This window comes from Lagopus muta, chromosome 6 (genome assembly GCF_023343835.1).
Source record: "Lagopus muta isolate bLagMut1 chromosome 6, bLagMut1 primary, whole genome shotgun sequence".
In the NCBI taxonomy this organism is placed as follows: domain Eukaryota; kingdom Metazoa; phylum Chordata; class Aves; order Galliformes; family Phasianidae; genus Lagopus; species Lagopus muta.
In genome coordinates this window covers 36,680,462-36,703,475 of record NC_064438.1, presented here as the reverse complement: position 1 = coordinate 36,703,475, position 23,014 = coordinate 36,680,462, and the positions used below count along the sequence as shown (strand labels likewise).

The window sequence follows — 23,014 nt, the reverse complement described above, 5'->3', positions numbered from 1 at the left end:
CTTATGTTGAAACAGTTTCCTGTATTTTAGTTTTTCAGCTTGCCTCTTGTCCTGTCCCTGGACACCAATGCGAAAGAGCAGTCTGGCTTCGTCAGCCACAGCCCACACATGAGGTTTTCACATATAGTGACAAGATCTCCCTGAGCCTTCCCTTCTCAGGGCAGAGCAGTGCCAGATCCCAGACTTTCCTTAACGTTCAGAAGTTCCTGTCTCTTTTGGGCCCTTTGTTGGACTTGCTCCAGTTTGTCCACATCCCTTCTGTTCATGCACAAGACAGTACATGCTGCCTGTCACCATTCTTACCATTCTGTCCTGCAGAATGTATGTATGAAAGCTGTACTTAGTGAGCAGTCAGAGGTGATTATTTTTTTGTGCATCGGTTCAAAAACTATCAGGCAATGGGATTAAAAGTATACTTGATCTGTATGTAAAATAATCAGAAGTACAGAAGTTACAACAAGGAATACTCGCAGAATTCTTCACAGCAAGAAAGCAGTGTCTTTGCTGTAGCCAACAGTACTGTTTGTTGTTCAGGATAAACAAACTTTGATAAAATAATCTAGTACACTGGGAAAATAATGCCTCAATTCCACGTGCTGCTTGCACCTCAATTTTTAATGACTTTTATGCAGATTATATAAACATATAAGTGATCTGCAAAAAGTACTTGAATCTTCCAATTTTGATGTGCTCTCCAACACAATTTGTTTTCAAAGAAGTCACTTTAGCTGGAAGCTGTGAATTTGGAAATTGTTTTGTAATATGGGCATAACATTCTTTTTACTGATTTCAGTAGTTAAGACTTGGACCAAAAATATGCCTATGAATTGTACACATTTTTAGATAGTTACACTGTAGAATAGCCATGTTCTTGCTAAATATTACATGTGCTTGCACCTGATCAAATTTGTTTGGTTTTTTTTATATTACTATTTGTATTCTTGCTTTGAGTTACCTGTCATTTGGTTAAAGAAACGTGATGTATTCCAATACAGAAGTGACAATTATGAAAAAAGCCTAGAAAACAGGCATAGCGAAGTGAGATAGACACACAGGAAAAAGCAATTCTAATCTGCAAGTGCTTTCTCCATTTTTGCATTTCAAAAGAATAAAATGCTATTTGTTACAATAGCATTACACGTAAAATAGCATTTTATTATAATCTCTAAAAACAAAAGGAATTTTAAATGTAATGCTCTACAGAATGCTATTGTGTCAGGATTTTTGCTGATCTTTGTATTTGATAATATGCTTTGATATGCAAGTAGTGATGGAAGAATTGTCTTCAGTCAGAAAGATATTTAGTGAGCCTATAATTAGTGACATCAATTAATAAAGGTTATTGTGACCTTTAATGAATATTTAGATAAATTAATTGAAGAAAGTAACATATGCTATTTCTCTAATTAATTACTGACACTCTAATTTAAATTTGCAAATAGAAAATACATTTTTTAAACAATATCCAAAATTCCATGTCTTTTTGCTATTATTTTTATAGTATACCAAATTACTTCCTCATCCTGAAAACTTTTTATGCATTCTTTTTCTGAGTGTACAAATGAACCTGAAGGACAAGTTATTTACGAAAACTGAGCACCAAAATTTTCAGGAGATCACTGCTTAAGACCATCAACTGATGTAGAACGCCAAATGAGAGTTACTTACTCAAAATCTCTTTTGTACCTTGCTTCTCAAGTAATATTAGCAATAAACACACAGCAAATTAGTTTTCCAGCTTTATTCAGAGAGATAATTCTGCTTTCCAGTAGGAGTTCAAAGAGTACCAGCCATTAATGGACTCAAATAGAGTAGGAAAAAAAACATCAGGGCAAGAACGGATAGAAGAGCTTCCATCGGAAAAGCATGTCATGCAACTTAGCTGACAAATCTCCAAGAGAAAATTGTTCATAAAGTCAAAACTTCAGCTCCCCCCCCAGTGTCTTTTATGAGCAGTAGCAAAAAAAACTTATTTGATGAAGGATCATGGTAGAAGGAGAATGTTTGTGATTCAGCTTCGTAAAGCAAATGCAAATTAACTTGTGGCATTTGGGATTTACTAATATTGGTCCCTATTGATTTGTTGGATTTTTCAGTTGTGATTCATGGGGTTGTGAACTGAGAAGATGCAGACCACTGACCTGATACTGGTGAAACACATGCAGATAAAAACTCGGAAGCAAAAAGCTGTTTGGATTTTTTCAAGCTAGAAATGCAAGGGGTTGTGATTCCTTAGCTAAATCAAAACTTTTCCCACCACAGTGTGGAAATGCTTTGGCTAATTATTTGAATTAAGGTATTTCCCATGCTCGGCTTTTAGTCTAAGAATTTACTCAGGCAATATATACTGAAGAAAATAATTCTTACATCAATGTGTGAAGACAAAGTAAACAATGTATGCTTTCTTAGTTTCATAGATATGTGATGATATTCCCTGTTCAGGATTTCCCAAGTTATGCATCAGAGTTCATTCTGATGCATTCAGATGTTAGAGGAAATCTTATGTTCTGCTTGCACAAGGGGCCTCTTCTACTACATTATTTCTGTTTCTTCTAAAGTTGAGAGATGTGCATACCCAGCATTTGTCAGAGTGAAGGTTCTGACCTGTATTATATGCAGGGCTCAGCTTAACAAGCTTGTTCCTCATGTTTTTTTTTAACATTTCTAGATAAGTTTAATGGATCTGTTCCATTAAAAATACAACTACAGAACGCCTATACGTTAGGGAGATTTCATATGACTCTTATTGCACCTGAAAAAATAGTTTCATTTTCAGCCCTAAATAGTGAGAGAACAACATCAATGTTTCATGGCTTTACATTTTAATATACCAGGTGAGAGAGCTACTCTTCAGAATGGTTGTCATGCTAGTTTGAAAAAAAACACAAAAACTTGTGAGCTTTCAGGAGTTGAACAGACTGTGCTGGCTGAGTGCCAGTGTAAGTAAAATGTGCAGAAATGTAATGGCCTGGAGCAAACTAACAAATGAGTCTCTTGCATGAGGTTAGAATTGAGATCTGGGAAAAACAAGAAAATGCATGTCATCAATATTTATTTGTGCTTTTGGAGGATTCTAATGGAGAAAACAAATATGTTTCATTTTAAAAGAAGACATTAAGGTAAAAGATGAAAAGTTGGAAAATGCTGTATATTCAGAAGTAACAGCGTTAGCAAATCATGTCCTCTGTGAGTTGATTATGCCTCCTACTGCTAGGCTGTGTCTATACAGGTGCTTGCAACTGACAGAAATGGCAAGATACAACAGGTGGATGGCAGTGATAAATTAAGATGAAAGGGAGAAGAATAATGCAATGACAGAGAAATGTGTGCAAAGTTTGGATATAGCTGTAACTATCTGGATTCAGCAGATTAAACTATCATTACTTAAGTTTTATCTTCTGTGTTGCCATTGTATAGTGTGTGCATTATCAGATGCATACAAGGATTATCCTTGAATGTCGGCTGATGTGATTTCATCTGATCCATTCACTCAGATGAACAAGGAATTCTATTTTGATAGCATTTGTGTTCTGTGCATATGTTTCTTATAATAGCAAAGGCTCAACATAGATTTACAGAGATGCAAACCTTCTTATCAGATGGACTTTGATTATGTAGTCTGATGGTGATGCCCATGGCAAACTGATACTCAAAAACTAATGAAAAATGTCCTGGGGGTTTAGTCTGTAAAAGAGAAAAACAAATTACATGTGTTGCGAATAGCACTTCTGTGTGCTGAATGTCATTGGAAGATACACCGTGTTTGTTAGAAGAAAGATTGCTGTACCTAAGGTTTGAAGCTTCTTTGTTACTTCAAAATTCATATAATTTTTAAACTGTTTCGATGTTGTTTCTTTTCCTAAAAAATGAGTGTTTTAATTCTAGATTAAGTGAAGGATAGCAATTATTTAACACAACCTGTACTGGTTCAGAGAACTAATTGTTTCCTCAGAGCAATTTTCTGTTACACTCACACACTCACACACTCACACTCTCATTTTTTCCTACATTTGTAGGTCAGGTATGGAGTGCTTCCCAGTACAGACTTGTACGGTGATTGCAAGTTGTCTAATCCAGAGGTACCAGCTATTATTTTTGAGGAAAACTGAAGTAAAATGGTGGTAATCTTCTGAAGAACTTCTGTTTTCTGCAGGAATGAATTCTCAGAAACAATTTTGAATGAATGGAATAATTTTATACTGATAGGCTATCCAAGGTAGTCATTCCAAGGAAGTCATAACCTACAAATTAAGTATGTGAATATTTACAGTATCTGAGGCATGAAGTTTCATCTGTGGCATATAAGGAATATTTAAAAAGTCTTTTTGGCTGTTATCGCCAAGGCTTCCAATCAGCCCAATTGGGTTTTTAAGTCTCAGGGGACTTTCATTATTTTTGTAACTTGATGTTTCTCTTTAACTGGATCTTAAATAGCCTCTGAGATCCTTCAAAAAAGCTAATTATTAATTAATTATTAATTAATTAATTAATTTAGTGGTTGACATATTTTTTCACATACTGGGAACTGAAGTTATTATTTGTGTTTTTAGGATTTATTGAAACAACTTTTTTTCCTTTGAGTTCTTACTATTTATCAATCTTGATTTCTAACATTCATATTTCAATAACATAAGTGTCTGTTATGAGAAACTTGTCTTGAAATTTGTTGTTGAAAATTACAAGATGAGCCTCTTGGATTATTTAATTCACAAGGTAAATCTATTGATAATCTTAACTATTTCTTAAATTTATATGCTTTATCTGTAAGATCATGGCATTTTCCCAGCTTCTACAAGCAATTACAGTCATTATTCTAGCATCTTAGAAATAGTATATATGCAATACTTAGTTTGTGCAGTACTCATTTAATCCAGAAAGCATCTTGATTCTTGGAGTCAGAGCTAGAAGGTTTATACTTGAGATGATTTCACATAGTTTAGGAATAGATCTAGAATCTTGAGATGAAATGCTTTCATGAGTTTTGAGGAAAAGTCTGTTATTTTGTGAAATAAAGATTTCTGAAATCTTGTGAGATCTCTTGATTCTGTTTTTATAAATACAGAAAAAATAAAGTAGGATGATTTCCTAACAGTAGCTCTAGTAACCTGATTTCAGTTTTAGGAAGCTAATGGGCCATTGTCATAGCAGCCATTCTGCCTTTTGTGCTGAGCTGTGTACCAAAACAAAAGCAAATATGCCTCTGGGTCTCTTCCTGCTGGAAGCACCAACTGAAATGCCCTCTGTAATTATGGGACTATTGACAGGAGTAGGAAGACAAGGTGTTAGGGTAGCATATTCCTTAATTAGGGAAAAATCCACCATTCTGATGGCAACATGCCACCAGCTGGAGCATGCATTTGAGGGTTTGCAAAAGAATTAAAATAATGTTGCCCTGTCTGTATGCAGGTGATAAGGAACACTGGCCTCACACAATTTTGTAAAACACATGTGAGTGTCTGATTGTGCATATGAATATGCAAGCATACAAACAGATATTTGCTTCTGTGTGTATGCATGCACAATCACTAACTATTAAGTTCAGAGAGATTCCTTTTGATTCTGAAGGTTCCCAGCTCAGTCTTCAATAAATGTAGGGATACCTCAGAATTCAGACTTTTGTGCACATTGTGCATGCTTGGAATAAATGCTGAAGTCTGGAGAAATTGTGTAATTTAACAGGTAGAATTTTGATAAATTTAATAAAGCTAGCTGTTCAGTTTAGATCAAACTGTACAAACACGAGGTGGTTTTTTTTGCTCTAAAGGGCAGACTCAAATCTGGTGGCTATTCCTGCTTTGGAATAAATCACTGTAAATTAGGTATTATTTCTGAGATTACAGTATCATATAAAAAACAAGTAGGCACCTTCAATAGACAAAAGAATTGACCACAATATTGGCATCCTAAAATGACAAAGGAAGATGAGTATGCACTATTCAGCACCTTTAAAAATATCACTGTGGAAGCCATCCGACAAGTTGTTTTAAGCCATATTTGTTTATTTAAATTAAGTCATCCTGTCAGTGCTGACAACGAAGAATTCACATACTTAACTCTTCTTTAGCCCAATTCTTTCATTCTTAGTGAGGTCAGATAAGGTAGATGGAGTTTTCCCTTGTCACTACCCCTTCCCTGAAATTATCGCTAACAACTGTGAAAATGATCTGATGCCTCTGTGCTAGGAGAATTTCATGAATGGATCTCAAAAACCTGTTGCTCAATGACAGATCATAGTTTCAGTAGTTGCTCAGAATAAAGATGTTACAGTTTGGAAAGAATGCCATTTAAAAAATGAAATGAATAGAATATTGTGCCTTTTAAAGCAAATCCAAAACAATCTTTTAAAAATTCGTTTGTATAATGTATGTTTTTTGTTAACTATTTAAAGGACAACAACACTAGATGACAGTTTGTTTCTACATCAGTTCATGTAAAGGCTTGGGTATGAGATGCACTGTTCTTGGAAATGTAATATGGTTTTGTTGATTAGTTTTCTGCATGGTATAACTTGTTTAGATGATATAGAGACTAGATTTTAATTCTAGGTTTAACTAATCATCATCAGATAGTTTCCCAAACACCTTTCAAGTTTTTGTCTTCATAAGAAGCTGAATATAGCTTGGGCAATCAGCATTATAAAAAAATCTCTGTGATTCAGAGGTTATTACTCTGTCAGAAAACTGCACTGGAACATGACTAGCTCTTGAAACTAGTTATTACTGTTACGTAAAGTATGTAAGATACTCTAACCTATTGTTTTCCTATTTCCTGCAAGCCATTTTTTAAAAATGTATTATATCCATACTGTTAATACCACTTTATGTACATACACTCCAAGTTTTCTGTCTGTTGAGATGCCATCACTTTTGCAGTGTAGTCAGGCAGGGTTATGCATTCACTAATATCAATGTTGCAAGCTTGTATTTGGAAAAAAAATATACATATATATATATAATATAAAAACAGTCCTTTACAACTTTGTGTGAATACAACTGTTTGCTTTAACTGATCAGATGACTGTGCTGAAATATGATAATAAAAAATACTTCTGGCAATCCATGTTCTGATATTTAACTTCTCATGGTATTTTTAGTAGTAAGCTCTTGGGGAGTTGTTGATCAGTGATGCCAAGTCCAGTAACTAGTGATATTGTTTAGGAATTGATACTAGGAGTAGCAGTGAATCAAGTCTTCTTTAATTGGCTTGATGATGGGGTGGAGAGCATTCTCAGCAAGTTTGTGAGTGGCACCAAAGGGACTGGAGCAGAAGACCAGGGCTTTCTAATGCCTGACTTAATTATGTAGGGATGTGCATTCCAAACTGAATTATATTGTATTTCATCCACAGCCCATACTGTATTCACAGTGCTCTGTAATACCTAGAGTATGAGCTGGTATGCCTCTGGTAGATGAGCTGGAAATTACCTCAAAAGCCACCGGTTGCCTTCTCTTTCTCTTTTATCTCACATCAACACTGTTCAGAGAATTAGTTCTGTGACAGATCATCTGTGATCTTTGGCAGTTAGTTTACATGTAAAAAACACTTGTCAGAGATTAGAGATTGTATTACAGAAATAAATGGTGATTAAAGAATCCTCATTTGCTTTTTGATTCATTTTGTCCTGAAAGTAAGTTATCTTGTTTTAGAAAACTGAGCAGAGAAAAAAAGAAAAGAAAGAAAAAACAAGAAAGAAAGACCCTTATAAATTCAGAGTCACTTTCAGCACAACAGAATAAGGACATTTCTGCCTTACCTGGGAAAATGCTTTCCACAAGGAAGAAGTTGAGAATAGCTATCAGTAATGGTAGTAAGTCCTCGTGCTCTTAGAGGAAAATGTAGGATACTTTTTTCTTGGTGAGTTCAGCATTAGCAGCTTCCTCTTGGAGGATTATTGTTCTATCTTTGTGTTAAATAGAGATACACCTTTTGTCCTTCTTATTTGTTTACTTTTTTTTTGTTTTTTAATGCTGGCAAGCTGCTGCTGTGATAGTTTTGGAAAGGGGAGCTAGTGCTTGAAAATGCTGAAGATAGGTTAAAATTCTAGACATGGCATGTTGACATTTCCCAGTTAACACATGGCTTTGTAGTAGATTTCTCTGAAACTCTGCCATGATATACTGCCAGCAAATGGGAGTGGTGAAAAATAATGGGAAGACCAGTGACTGTTAAAATAACACAAAATAGTGGTGCTGTCATCACCTATTGCCGTAACACAGAATTAAAAAAAATAAAAAAAATTTAAAAATTGCATGCAGTAAGAAGAATCTAGAGTATTTTACTGTGTTTTGTATAGGAGTCTTACTCAAAAAAGTATTTTATCTTTATTTTATCCATAGGTACTTGATGATGTGTTCAGCAGCTTTAGCACCAATTGTCCAGTTCCTTGCTGGTATACATTAGCAGACTTCTCTGAAATGCTAGGAAGCTGCAGTGCTTTAAGTCAATAAATGTTTACAAGCTTCAGTGGAAATTTTGGACAGAAAAGAATCAAAGATGGGTGTACTTGTGAGGGGGTATTCAATTTCTACTTATTTATGTAAAGCTCTACAAAATGAATGAGCCCTGCCTGCAAATGTTAAATACAAAATCTTTAATGAAAACCTAAATCTTAAGTGGCACTAGGTCTACCTAATTTTAACAGTAATATATTCTTTTGTAATACTATAATTGTTGGTAGTAGTAAAGCAGAAAAAAAAATGTATTTGAAAATTTTAGGAATATGCAAACCACTGGATGAAAATCTAAATTTATGCAGTACTAACTTTTTGTTTTTAATTAAATGAAATATTTACTAGAAAGAGTCTCAACTGTAAAACAGCTGATTTTGGCAGTGTAAAAAAGATTTTCTGCTGTGTAATTGATTTTAATACAATATATTTGATTATTTCATCACTGTTTTTCCCACTAAAGAGGAAAAGTTTGGTGTGAATTTAATCTTTCATATTAAAGATAAGAATAAATGAAGAAAATGTCATTTGAGACTAAAGTTATAGCAATTCAAATGAGAAAAAAACATTGTCTTATAATTGCTTTTATGTAACATTCGTTATTAAACAACAGAAAGATCGTGTAAGACAGTTTTTCAGTAGCCATATGGAAAAATTAAGTTTTTACATTTGTATAGCAGTAGTATACCTATACTCTTGGATTCTATCCTAAATACATTTTCACTAGACAGGGAAGATAGAACTTAAAGTGTTTTATGTTCCCATGAAAGTTTTGTAAAGTGTTATCAGCCATGGAGTTGTTTCACAGCCAATTCCGAAAGTAGGAGTTGTTCAGTTTACATTCCAGCAATTAGTGGTGGATTTCGTCGGGGGTGGAAAGAACAACTTACCCACTTCTTTCAACTATCTTGATGCAAACCACGTCTTTTATCATGAACAACAACAATAAAAAATAACCCAAAACATTCAAACACAGATTAGCAGAGAGAGATATTGCTACAAAAACACTTTCTAAAACTAAGGTGGATGCAGTTCGGTATGTTAGGGTGCAGCAATGTCAAATCCTAATTCTGAAATGTTTGCTTTTCTTCATGGTCAGTTGTCTCAATCTCTAGCTACTGGTCATCCAATACTAAGCTTATCCTAGATAAAAATTAGCTAGTTTTTTTGTGAAGTGTCATGTATTTTGCCGTACTGCATGTGGGGTAACATCACTGATTTGAAGTTTGTAGTTCAGAAGTAGTGGATTACCACTTATATACTTTGTTCTTGGGTAGATTTTATTTAAAACTGAGATGTAATCATAGATCTTAAATTAATGATGGGAACAGAAAATATTCTTCTTTGATATTTCTGAAATGTTTCTGTTCACATCAGCATGAAAGTGAAGCTGTTGAAATTTTGTGTGGGGATTGAGGAAGAAAACTCACCCTGGGATAGTTTCTCACTTTGTGAATAGTTAATTCATTTCAGAGCATATACTTCACACTATAATTTTTGCACTTCTAATTTTTCATAGCACTGTGGAGTTCAGTAGTTGTTCCAGAACAACCTGCTCTAAAGTTCTTGTTTTCAGCTTGTTCCATTGCTAACCAGTATATTTTTTACAAAATTTGTATGTCTTTTTCTTTAGCTACCTGGCATCTTTTTAGTCAGAAGAATGATTTATATTAAGTGATTCCAGAAAAAAAATAAGGTTTTACTCTGCTTTATAATGTTAATCTTTTAGGAACATTTCATTCTTGCTATTAGATTTGTTGTTGGACAAGCTTTAATTTGAACTTTCTTATACCTTCTGTACAGTGTCCTAAACTGAAATTTTTAGGTCAGACATGATACATTTTTGAGGTAACATAGAGTAGGGCATAGAAAATTGCTGCTATCTATATTACACTTCCAGCATTACTATGCCCGTTTCTATTTGCTTTCTTCAACCTGAACAGCAACTGATACTGTCATTTTATTATTCATGCATCTAGATACTTTGTTATGTGATTATATGGGTGGTTCAAAACATAATGGAAAAAATCTACATCTCATTATTGACTATTAGAATATTCTCAACTTCAGGAAGTATTTGGCAAAAATAAGCACGTTGATTTGATTTTTAAACTCAATTTTATTCTGTTCATGCAAATTTTTCCTTTAATTATATGTGGAAGTAGTTTTGACTCGTTTTAAATCAAATCTCTTAAATGATAGGTGAAAGATGCATGCCTCTTGAATTAAGTGATAAATAATTGAAGTTTTCAGCTATACAGTTGGGATCAGATACTAGAAAAGAAGATTTGAAGAATAAAGTTGAGGTGCAACAATAATCTCTCATGGTTCCTTGTTTAGGAGAAAGCTCTTACTGCATCCCATTCAGAAGAATTTCTTGAAGAATATAGTTTTGCTTCTCATCACACCTGCTTGCTGATTCCAGTATTGATACTATTGCAGGCTTTTTGACTGCTTGTGAACCTTCCCACTATGGCATTTGAAGGAGTCTACAAGCAATTTAGCACATTATTAATTAAACTTTCCTAGGGAAGACTACAAGGTTTACATTTTTAAATAGAACATATGGGTTACAAATTGCTTTTACATACACAAGAGGAGAACTGAGCATCTTTGAGGTCAGTTCCAAATCAAGCCTTTGGTTGATGGCCCTGTTTGTGGCAGGAGGTTGGAACGTGATGATTCTTGGGGTCCATTCCAACCCAAGTCATTCTATGATTCTGCAGTTAAGTTAGCAGATTTGATTAGTTAATTCTTTTTATGACTGGACCTAATCCAAAATCCATTTACCTCAGTGTCTTTATATAATGCCTGTGCTGCATAGAGAGACTTCTAAGTAATGGGATCTGTGTAAAAAGGGGCACAAGGGAGTGCAGATATGTGACTTTCTTTATAAATATCTCGTAGACTTTGTGTTATAATTATCTGTTGACATCATGGGAAGTGCTTTATTTAAAGCTTATGTATTCAAAAATACTTTTATTGAGGAACATAAAACCTTCACACTGAATTCAGTGTGAAGGTTATCGTATTCCTTTCAACATGTTCTTTAGCTTCCTAGCAATGAAGACAAAGCTGACCTTCTTGAAATGCATGTTAGTAGATCTGAACGTCTCTTAGCATCATTGCCAGTTTCAGTTATTGTAGCTCTTGTGGAGTATCCTGTGGAAGTGCAGTAGTTCTGTGCCAACACAGAGGTGCTTGCTTGCCTTTCAGTTTTCTGTGGGATTCCTTGTCAGGTGATATTTATGCATTGCAATGTTGAGTAGTATACAAAGGAGCATAAATAAATAACTAAATCTAAGTTGAAGAATCATTCCATTTTAACGCTCCAAATGCTGAGTAATTTGTAGCTTTGGCAAGTAAAACCAAAATCCTTAGGTAGCAGTGGTTCCATAGTAAGACCAAGGTTTTTTCAAAGTCTTGTATTAAATATTTTAAATTTGTATTTTGTTGAAAATCATATAATGATACAATCCTCAAGGACAGGTCAGAAGGCCTATAGACTGTTGAATGTGGGACAAAGAGACCATAAGGAATCTGGTCAGATGTAGCTAATTAAAGGTAAATGAAGGACAGCTGCTTTTTATGTTTCTAGCACATCTTTGATCTGCTCTACCCCTCAGACCTCTGTGGACAAGGTAGTTAAATACAAACTAGGAGGCCTATTTTAAAGACATTAAAGCCCTCCGGGGCAATCGAGGGATAGTCCAAGCAGCCATAAGCTGCTTGCTTTATTCATTAGAGAACTTTAAATGTGTCAAGAAATAGAATAATGTCCATGCTCTTAGATCAGCATTAGCAATGAAGATTACAACAGCTTTGGGACGTATGAATGGGCAAACTTCTTATGAAAACAAGTTTATTGAGCAGCATTTTACTATAACAGCAAAGAAAATACAGGTTACACATTTTCATTGTGGGAATATTGATTCAATATGCACTGAAATATCTAAGGCTGTGGTGACACGGACATAGAATAACCTAGTGCTGACCTCAGTGGGTCTCTTTGGTTGTGTTTCAAAAAACTTACTTTTCAGACACAAGTGATGGAAAGAATATGTCATCTGTGAGTGACATAATAGTATGTAATGCTTGCCAAAGTACTTATGGAGAATTTAGTCGAAATATAGACTTTCACTTGTGTCTAGAGACTCAGACACTTAAGTTTGTAAATTGCAAGTGTTTATTTTATAAGATGAAGCTTTAATGACAATACAAAATCAGTAAAAGATGTATAAAGATTAAATAAAGGAAAAAATAGCAGTTATATGAGCAACTCTATTGCAAATCATTTCAGAAAAAGTGATTTTGTCCAGAATTATTTGTGAGTCCAATAAATGGGTTTTTTTCAGAATTGGAATAGAAGAGAAAATTAAGATGAAGCAAATTTTTGCAATGGTGAATTCTGGAGATGCATGTTATATTACCTTACTAATCTTTAAGAAATCAGAGAAAATATTTTATAGTTTCAGTTTCTTATTTTCATATCTATTCATTTCTTTAGTGGGACCACAATAATTTATACCTCCTAAGGATGCAGTATGTTTCTGAGCTTTTCCTGTGTGCTCTGTTATTTATTTCTCAATTGTCATTTGTGCCAGAACCTAAACATTGCTTATATTTGTGTAATCAAGTTTTCTGTAGTATTCAACCTTACTTAGTCAGCTTTGGTTTTTTTTTCTTAATCAGATAAACTTGTGAGGAATCTGGAATATAAAATACGGTTATGTCTATTCTCTCTTTGAGTATACCATAAATGCAAATCTTACAAGTCTTACTATTATAGAGAGTAATTGATTTACATGGCATTTTACTCAGAAAGGCTCTGTGAGTAGTGCAGTAGGAATTGCTTGCTTATGAAAGTGCTACCAGAATCTGGAAGAACTTGTCTTCCAAAGAGATGGAGATGAAATTAAAGATCATCTTTGAGTAGCCACTGATTTTCCTGGATGTTTTGGCATTTCCTCCTAGCCTTATTATAAAGGCATTTAACTATACATAAAACTAACTTAATCCTCCAAATTTTTGTAGATATGTTTAAAGGCAATTATGTAGGTACTTCTTCATTTCTCACTCATTACAGGTGAAGTTAATCAAGCCGGTACATCTATGAACTGAGTACTTAATGTATCCATTTTAAAATGAGCAATAAAAATTTCAAATGAAACTGGAAGATGACCTTTGTTTTTTAAAGAGAAAACAGTATTCAAATGAGCACTGAACAGTTAATTTGAAGCACATCTCAAGATTCACTGAGCTCTATTCTAGGCAACAGCAAGTATAAATATGTGGGTATTGCTGGCAGCTTGAGCATAATATACTGATTCAGCTGATAGTACCAAAAACATTGTGAAAAGCAAACAATGAATAAATTTATGCTAAATTTAGAGTGCTTTGCCATGCATACTTTCAACATTATAGCTAGATTTCTTTTTCCACCAGAGCGAAGAAATATATTGGTAATTATTGCAGAACTCTGATAAATGTAAGATAGATGCAAACTGGGGATCTGGTTAAATTACACCTATTTTATTTACAGTTGATTTACATTTATCAGCTTAGCTGTGTGTTAGATTGAAAAAGATGAAAAGCATGTTCTGTGTTAGAATGGCTGTGAAAGAGAATACAATAGCTTGATAGGACCATTTATCTTCAATTTAGAGATACTATAAAGACAAGTCAAATTGAAATAAGATGAAAGAAATAATCTCAGGGATGGTTGGTTGTTTTTGTTTGTTTGTTTGTTTTAAGGCAATGCTTATTTTTTCTTTTTTTTTTCCCCACAAATTTTCAGTAACATGAAGAAAAGGATTAAGATCTTCACCATACATTTCGTATTCATATACACACTGATTTATTACTAGAACAACATCTTGCTGCTTACATATGCATGAGACATCACAAAGTGAAACTTGCCGTTTCAAAGGCTGTAAGTGCAGATAAATGTTTATGAATTTGTGCCCAAGTATAGTGAAAGCTTACTTTTGAGTATATTAATTTGTGCTATTGCCATTTCAGAAGATCCATGCCATTTTCTGTCATTATTCACATAAATGCTATAACCTAGTTTTTCTAGCTCAGCAAAAATAAGGGAATACAATTACCATTCTCTTTTATTTGCAACAGAACTGAACAAGCAGTTCAATATCTGTAATACTAATGAATTTTATGCTTTCTTTACCTGGGCATGCACCAGTGGAATCATGCTGATTCTACATGAGTGTTGTCAGTGCCTATGTTGAGCAATTTAAACTGTCGTGAGTACCAATATGGCCACAGTTCCGGATTAGGGCTTCTGAATTGGAGACAGCTGTAAATCCACAGCTGAGCAGCAGCCAGTCCAGAGGAGCAAAAAAACCTAACTTCCAGCTTAGCTTCCTCACATCTAAGATGCAATTCTCCAGTAAGTGACTTTTCCTTGAAATTCTGAAGATTAAAATGCTAGTTTGCTGCACAACCAGAGAGTCCTTGTTAATTCAACAGAGGCTGAATTGCTTTTGCGAAGAGGGCTCTGAGAACCCACTATAAACAGACTCTCACTATTTTCAGCAGAGGCACTATGGACCAAACATCAACAGCTTCTGTCTGCAGCTGAAGTCCTCTGCTTTTCTGAAAGCCAGTCTACTGCTCCCCAGGTTTCAGATAGCAATGCTGCACTGGCAGGCTGCCTCTATTAAGGAAACACTGTTGCCTAGCAAGATGTTGAACAAGACTCAGCTCATCAAGTAGGCATGCAAAAGCCACCTTCTTCTAATAAGCGCTAGGTAATGGCAAACCAGGAGCTCCTGTTGAGATTATCATCAGCAGCTAACACATTTTTAAACGTAGGTATCATTGTCTCTGCCAAGAGAAAAATCATATTCAACATCTTGTTTAATTAACATGTTTTCTAGCATATTTTCTCAGTGTAGACAAGATCTCTAGGGAAGAATGACTCATGAATACTACATTGCCATTATGGAGTTTCTTTGAGCTAAGGATCCATTTCTCCCTATTTTCTAATGTGAGCATTGGTTTGGCTCATTACATAGCCATTAATGATTTTTGAGGAGCTCCAGGGTATTGTTAGTTAATACCAAACTGCTAAGTAGAATCCTGGGCAAGAGTTAAAATATGCATCACTTTCTTTAGTAACAACTATTGTGCAGATCTTTTTCAGCATATCACATACTAATTGCTGAATAGATTTTCTTGCTGAATTACTTAACACTTACTTTAAATGGGAAGGGCACAATATGTGACCATCTCCTTGGAAAAGGCGAGAAGAGGTATATGTATTATGGTGAATCTAGAGTTTTATTGGTTTTTTTTATGACTCAGATTTGCTCTCACAGAACAGGTAAAAGCATTATATATCTATGAATATATAGCAAAACAGCAGGCTAACAAAAATTAGCCTGTATGGAATTGACTGCGGGGATGTTTGGGTTTTGTTGTGTTTTTTGTGTTTTGGTTTTTTTTTACAGTCATTGATTATTCTTCCAACAATGCCATCATAATCAGGAAGTGCTTCCACTTCATATTGCCAAACCGTTTTAGCTAACAGACAAACATAAGAATATGTCATTGCTTTTATTAGGATACAAAGAACAACACAAGATTTTGTCTGTCAGACATATTCTCAGAAGGAAATGCATAGTATACATAAAATATTTATCATCATTTCTTACCTTGTAACTATGTCTACGTAAAAGCCAAAATAAATACAGACTGTTCCAACTGTACAGTGTGCAGCGCCTAAAGTGTTTATTGCCACATTTTCTATGACCAGTCTCCTTTCTGTTGTGGTTCTCCAGTGACTGTGTTATTCCAGGGAAATGAATAACACAAGGGTAGGAGGGTGCATAATGACTTCTGAGCAGTAGGGGGTTGTCTGAACTAACACACATGGATCATGCTCTGCATCTCCTCAGTCTGTACTGGAACACCCTTTCAGGGTGCATTTTGCAGAAAACATATAGAAGGTCAGCTACTCAGATTTCTGTGCAAGACAGGGCAGTGTGTATCACAGACACAGCACAGCAGTCAGTTCATAGGTTCTAAGAAGAGCTGAAGGCAAGAATTTGTCCAATTTGACCAAAACCGTAATTATTCTATTCTTATCTGTGCAAGAATTAAGCAAGAATTGTTAGCTACATTTCATTCTTTTTTCCTATTCAGTGAACATGCAAGACATGGAATCATTCTTGTTTTGAAGAGTCATACCATTTTCTGGAAATATTATATGTTCATTGGTACAAGATTTGTGTGTATGATGGAACAACGGAACAAAGAGCAAAGGAACTTAACATAGCTACCACTCACTGAAATGTTTACTTTGAAGAGAAGACTGCCAATTTGATATTTTAAGTGTGACTCTTGTGGAGGGAAATGTAATGTAATCCACTATGGAAAACAGTATAAAAACAGAGAGTATTATCTGGAAAATGGAAAATGTTCTACCTAGGAGAGTTGCTTCGGTGTCAGTATTCTCTGATATTTTCTCCCTCTGCAGCCTTAGCTAATCAGCATCATGGTTTACATAACAGAACACTGGACTTCCCTCTTGGTTGTTGATTTTCCACTTGTGTATGTTCAAAATGTTGTCAATGATGACAGCTGGTTATTTCTTCTACACACAGATTTTTATTGTCTTATTTTATTGTTAGTATCCAGTTTTCACAAGGAAGGTTTTCCCACCCAGAAGACAACAAAGGTTGGATTGCTCCAGTAATTGTTCTTTGCTATGTTTCCTTTGGGCTCTTGTTCAGTTTGTTGGATCTGAATTGCTTTAAACATAATTAGACCATTATAAATCACACTGAATTAGTTCACATGTGACATCACCAAGGAGACCCAGTGGGACTATTAGAACATGTTTTTGGACAATCTATCTATGTAGCTATGTTGACTACTTTATCATGAAAATAAAGTTGGTAAACAGTAGTCTTTTCAGTATGATAAATTAAAATATATTGCACCATATCTATTTAACTAATTAGATTTTCATAATGCTAATAGAATTTGCCACAAACCTGATGAACATTAGCTGAAGAAAGAGCAATATATTTTATTTTATTGGGCACATCTCAGAGTGCTTGTAATTTAGTAAGGCCACCACACTTTCTGGGCAGGCTATCAAGTAGGATGTTGTAATGATCTGCATGACTACTATAGTAGATGGAAAAATGTAGCTTGTGTTTGTAGCTGTTCCATTAACATCTTGCACAGTGTGCACTCCTTTTGTGCTCTTCAGAGAATCTTGTAATAATCCCAAGTAATTATACACTGTTTAAAACCTAGTGTGTAATTAAATGATGATACGAAAGAAGGACTGAGAAAAACAGATAACCAATAGAATCCTGAAGCTATCAAAACAGATCTTGTGCCAAAGACCTTGGAATTCATCTGATTCAGTTGCTGGAAGAATGCCTGAATTAAAAATTATTCTATGAGGACCAAGAAAATAGAGCCAAATTCTGGCACTATACACTTTTCTCCCAAAATGGACATTAATGCTACAAAAACAGAATAGGGTGAACAGCCCCCGGCCCCATGCTTGCCCCCCTACTGTTGTTTGTATCTGCCAAAACAAAACAGAAGAGAAGATCTAACACTTGCAGGTGAGAGAAGTTAGAAAAGGAGGGTCGTTAGAAAAGAAAAACCTCATAGGCAGTGCCAGCACTGAAACACTTGACTGCAGCTCTATTTGTAAAGCACCTGTTGGCAGCTGTGACATGGTTTATAGGTTTTGGGACAGAATGAGGACAGAAAACTTGCAGTCAGTGTTTGCTTATGTGACATGTGATTTGTTCTTGTTTTATTAAAATATAAGTCATTCCTGGGCAATAATTATGGCAATAAATATATCTATTCAGAAATAAAATCTACACCTCTAACTTTCTAGAAAAAAAAATTAAAAATATTAAATCACATGATTTTGAATGAATTTCATTAATATTAATATTTATATTAGTTTGATGGCTGATGCCCATGTGTGTTGTCTACCTTTTTTGCAGAAATGAAATGTTGAGTAGGGTGGAAAGAAAACATGGCAAAACAATAGTCAAATATTACTTTGATAGTTTCATTCAAACACAGCCAGAAGAGACTGGGTGTAAGGGGTTATCTGGCCAGTTTTATGTTTTGCAAGCATTATACATTACAGTGCAATTGTAGAAAAGAGGGAAAAATTGTAATTTTGCCATGGATCAGGGGCAATAAGTGGGTGGTAAAGGTCTGGGCTTTTCATGAGGTGGTAGCAGGGTGGAAAATGGTAATGGAACCAGCTTTGAAGCCAGTGGTTTCAAGTGCATTAGGGATTTTCCAGATCTCTTCTTTTGCCAGAATTTTCCATGTGCCATCCACACCCTCCCCTCTTGGACATGGAAAGTCCCCAGCATGTGAATTTAAGTGTTTATGATGGCTTGTGGAACAGGAAGGGAGAACACGTGGCCAGCATTCAGTGTTAGCTGAGGAGCAGGACAAGATGTAGAGCCAATAAGACCTCAGCTCAAATAGCCAACTCATGAATGGCCAGTCATTTTAATACCAGGTTCATCAGAGCCGCCAACACTGTCTTCCTTAACAACAGTATCTTTAAGGATTAGTCACATATGACAAAGAAGCTTGTGTTAATCTGAACTCCAACTACTTTCTGCGAGAATTAATGTATTTGTTTATGATGGCAGCCAAATATTCCTGGTGATCTTAAGGCAGAGAACTGAGCAGAAATGATGAATAAAGTGATCCCATAGCTAATATGTGCTAGCTTTCCTCTCTGCAGCAAACAGCTATCACTTAGCTTAGTGTCTAAAATCTTTGAAGAAGAGTATGTTGCATATATGAGATATTTAAGTACTGTAACATTAAGGATACCTTTAGGTTTTCACTTTTCAAAGTTCAAGAACTAGCTAAGTCAGTGAAAATGAATTTAGTTTGTACAAGTGCTTACTAGGCCTTTTTTATTATTATTTTATAGGTCTTGTAGAAATTTGCCTGATGCATCCCCTTGATGTCGTGAAAACAAGGTAAGATTCTGCTCAGACAGGTTTTGTTGACACTGGAAGACATCCAATTTAGGAGCTGTCAGAAAATAAAAAGCTAGAACTTCTCCAAGTAAGATAACTTCTGTCTTTAATGGCATTTGTATTTACTTACCTATATCTACAGCATTTGACAGTTGGAATTTGAATAGCATAACACTTTTCTGGTTAGAGGTCATCTAAAGGTGATAAATATATTTTATGACACATATTTTGAGGTTGTAATGAAATCCTCCTGTATGAAGATGGCTACAATTAAATTTGCTTCAGATACATATTATCTGCAGTAATATTTTTTTAATGTAAATGGAAAATAACATACTGCCTCCAAAGTTATTGTCAGAGATCTCTGAGACCTGACATAAATGATAAAAATGTTGAAATGGGGTGTTTCGTGTTTGCTCTGTGAGCTAAGTAACTTCATGCTTTTACCTTTTGCCACTATTTTCTTTTCTGACTACTCGTTTATGTGAGTATAAATGATGAAATGACCTGGAAAATTTGGTTATACGTTTTTTTTCAGTGTTGTTTTTGAGATGGAAGAATAATAGTCAAGTTCCTAATTTTCTTAATATATTTTTCCTTTTCCTTTTTCAGTATCTTAAGATACTGATTCTTAAGTGAGTGTTACCATATATGAAAGGCAAACTAGAATGCAGAAGTATACAACAAAGAGAAGAAAAAATGTCACTCCATGTATACTTCATGCAATATCTATACTTACTATATATGTATCTCTGTGTAGTTTTCACTGATTTAAGTAAAAAAGCTTCACTGGAAGATGAATCAAACCTCTACAAATGATGAAGAGAACAGTTGTATTGGCTAGAATATGCTTGAAGCTGTCAATGAGGACTTGAGTTCATCACTGAGTTCGGTTTGTTAGTCAGCATGTTGCTACAGATGTATTTTAGGTTCTTCTGAGGTTTACCTAAGGCTTTTAGATACTTTTCTGTAGCTTGCTTTTTTGCGGGAGACCCTCTATGGTCATTGGTCCAAACCAGAGAACAGCAGTGCAGGCTGCATCCACATCAATTGCTGACTGGGTGCAGGAGGTGCTCCTCAGTGCTCTGAGTTTGCTCAGGAAATTCTTAATCAGGAATAATTTGATTGCTCTATAGAGAGAGTACACCTAGTAGTTTTAAACTAGGTTCTTTGTAACTCTTCAAGTACACTGAGGCTTTGCAATTACAACCTAATTTACATAGCAAGACAAAAATTAAAGTACAAGCAAAAGAGGTACAAGACCAAACTTAAAAGAACAAAAATTTTTCTTGCTCTTCTATTTCTCTTGTAGTCCATGTGAGTGTACTTCAGTGGCATCATTTTGGCAGACAGTGCTGTAAGAATTCTTAAACTCCCTGGATGAATTATCTGTTCATGTCTTCTTCTTTATACTAAACTAGATGTCGTATGTCCTTCAGCATAAATGCACCATCAGTATTTTACTTCTCATGTCTTTGCTGTCCTTGAGATTGTCATCCAATCCATCCATTTCTATTGTAGATTTTACTTTTTTATGTGTCATACTGTTAAAAGAGATCATATGTGAGATCTAGAAATGGATAGCATTCAAGAATTCAAGAGGATGTTTGTGAAGCTTTATCGACATTAAAAAAAAAAAAATTAGGAGCCTTTTTAAATGTGAAATCTGAGCCAGTGAACAATTAAATTAAAAAAGAAGAAAGAGTAAAAGAACAATAGCTGTGTGGGAGAAAGCAGATTACAGTTCAGAGGGAAACCAAGGGGCTGAATCAAGTAAAAAAGCTGCTAAGCAAATTTTTCTCCCATTGTGTTAATTTCAACTCTGTGCAAGTGAGCAGTACCTAAGCAATAGCTTATCTTTGTTCTGTTGGTGCAGATGTATTTAAAGATATTACATGGATTTTGATAGTTCTGCTGAGTTTAGTATTTGTCAGTACTTGTAAATATTTACATCTTGAAAGCCACTAGTAAAACCAAAAAATGGAATATTCTCTGATCTCAATCACCATTCAGTTCTATGTATATTGTATCCTTTTCCTTCATTTTGTGATGGCTAAAAATTCTCAAAACTAGAGTAGCTTAATCTTTTCATAAAGGTTAAAATGAAACACTGTTTTTAATTATTGTCTTTGAATTTAGTATGTTTTGTAACACATTTTCACTTAATTCCTTAGTTGCTTGTCTCTGAGCACTGCAGTGCACTCAGTCTTTTCCAACATTGTACTGATAGTCTGTCATTTCTTAACTACTTCCAGCTAATATATGTTGCTGGGATTTTTTCTTATGGCTAGGTGAAAGGATTTACAAAAGGGCCACTTGTTGCTTATTTTTTATGAAGTTTTGAATTTCCTGCATTTTTCTATGAAGTGTTTGCTTGGTGGAAACTCCTATGGTCTTTTCAAATTAGTAGAATCTTATTTGATCAAAGTTAGCATTCTGAAGTGTAGGGAAGATGCCAGAGGCTCACTTCTAGTGGATCTGTGGCTCAGCATCAGTGCTTGGTTGTTATATTTATTTTGTGTATGTTTTTAATAAAAAATTGGAGAAAAGAAAGTTCCTGTCAAAGGTTATTTTGAAATGCTGGAAAATAGTTTGGCTCTTTTGCGACAACATTTTGCAATATTTTTTCTGTTTAGTAATATTCTATTATTCTACAGTAACAATGCTAGAAGAATGCGTATCTATAAAGGAGAAAAGGAGCATGCATAATAGATTTTAATTTTTTTTTTTTTTTTGCTAAATGGAAATTTGGAAATAATTTTCTTCACTGCTATAGCATCAACATGACTAGTTTAAGAAATTCATATAAATTACCTACCTAGAGAGTGCTAAATTCATTACTTTAACCCAATGAAACTCAATTCTTCTTTGAATGAAATAATGCTTTCTTCTCAAATAGAAAATACATTGGTATAGTTTTTGATGATACTCCGCAAAAAATTTGTATATGTGTATATAACAGAGACTCTTTACCAGTTACCGTTATGATGACTTTATTCATTTGTTGATTAAGTAAAATACCTTATCTCTGCACCTGTCATCCTAAATGTGAGTAAGTTATGCAGAATTTGGTAAGAGTTTGTGTGTCTGCCTATGTATGAGCGGAGAGAACAGTAGCAAGGAAGATTTTCCAATACAGATGCAGCCAAGACATTGAAGGTTTGGTTTTTTTTAATTAAGAAACTTAGAGGATCTATTGTACATCAGACTTACATCTGGATGATAAAATATATGCCGGATCATGATATGTAAGACAAAGCATTATCTCACATACTTATATTAAATTTATATATTATATTAAAATCAGTAGAGTGCTTTTCTACCTATAATTTATCCCTTGTGTCCTAATGACATACATTTCGGTTTAAGCAAATGTACAAAATTCAGAACTGCCATTTATTGCTGGAAAAAATTTATTCTTGTGCAGCAGCTGATGAGAGTGATTGCAGAGAAGAAGGGAGAGAGTTAAAGGGAGATGTCAGGCCAAAGTTAATGCAGTTTGACTGGTCAGCCAGGCAAACCTGAATGATAATTGGAGAATGTCACAGTGGTCTG

At 34.7% G+C, this 23,014-nt stretch overlaps 1 protein-coding gene across 1 annotated transcript in view; it reads left to right on the top strand.

The window, feature by feature from the left end:
• SLC25A21 (solute carrier family 25 member 21) overlaps positions 1 to 23,014 on the top strand; it is a 221,158-nt gene that overhangs the window by 104,018 nt on the left and 94,126 nt on the right. The window contains exon 2 of the mRNA XM_048950029.1: positions 19,411 to 19,459. Coding sequence (XP_048805986.1) covers positions 19,411 to 19,459 — 49 coding nt within the window. The remainder of the gene's footprint in view (positions 1 to 19,410; positions 19,460 to 23,014) is intronic.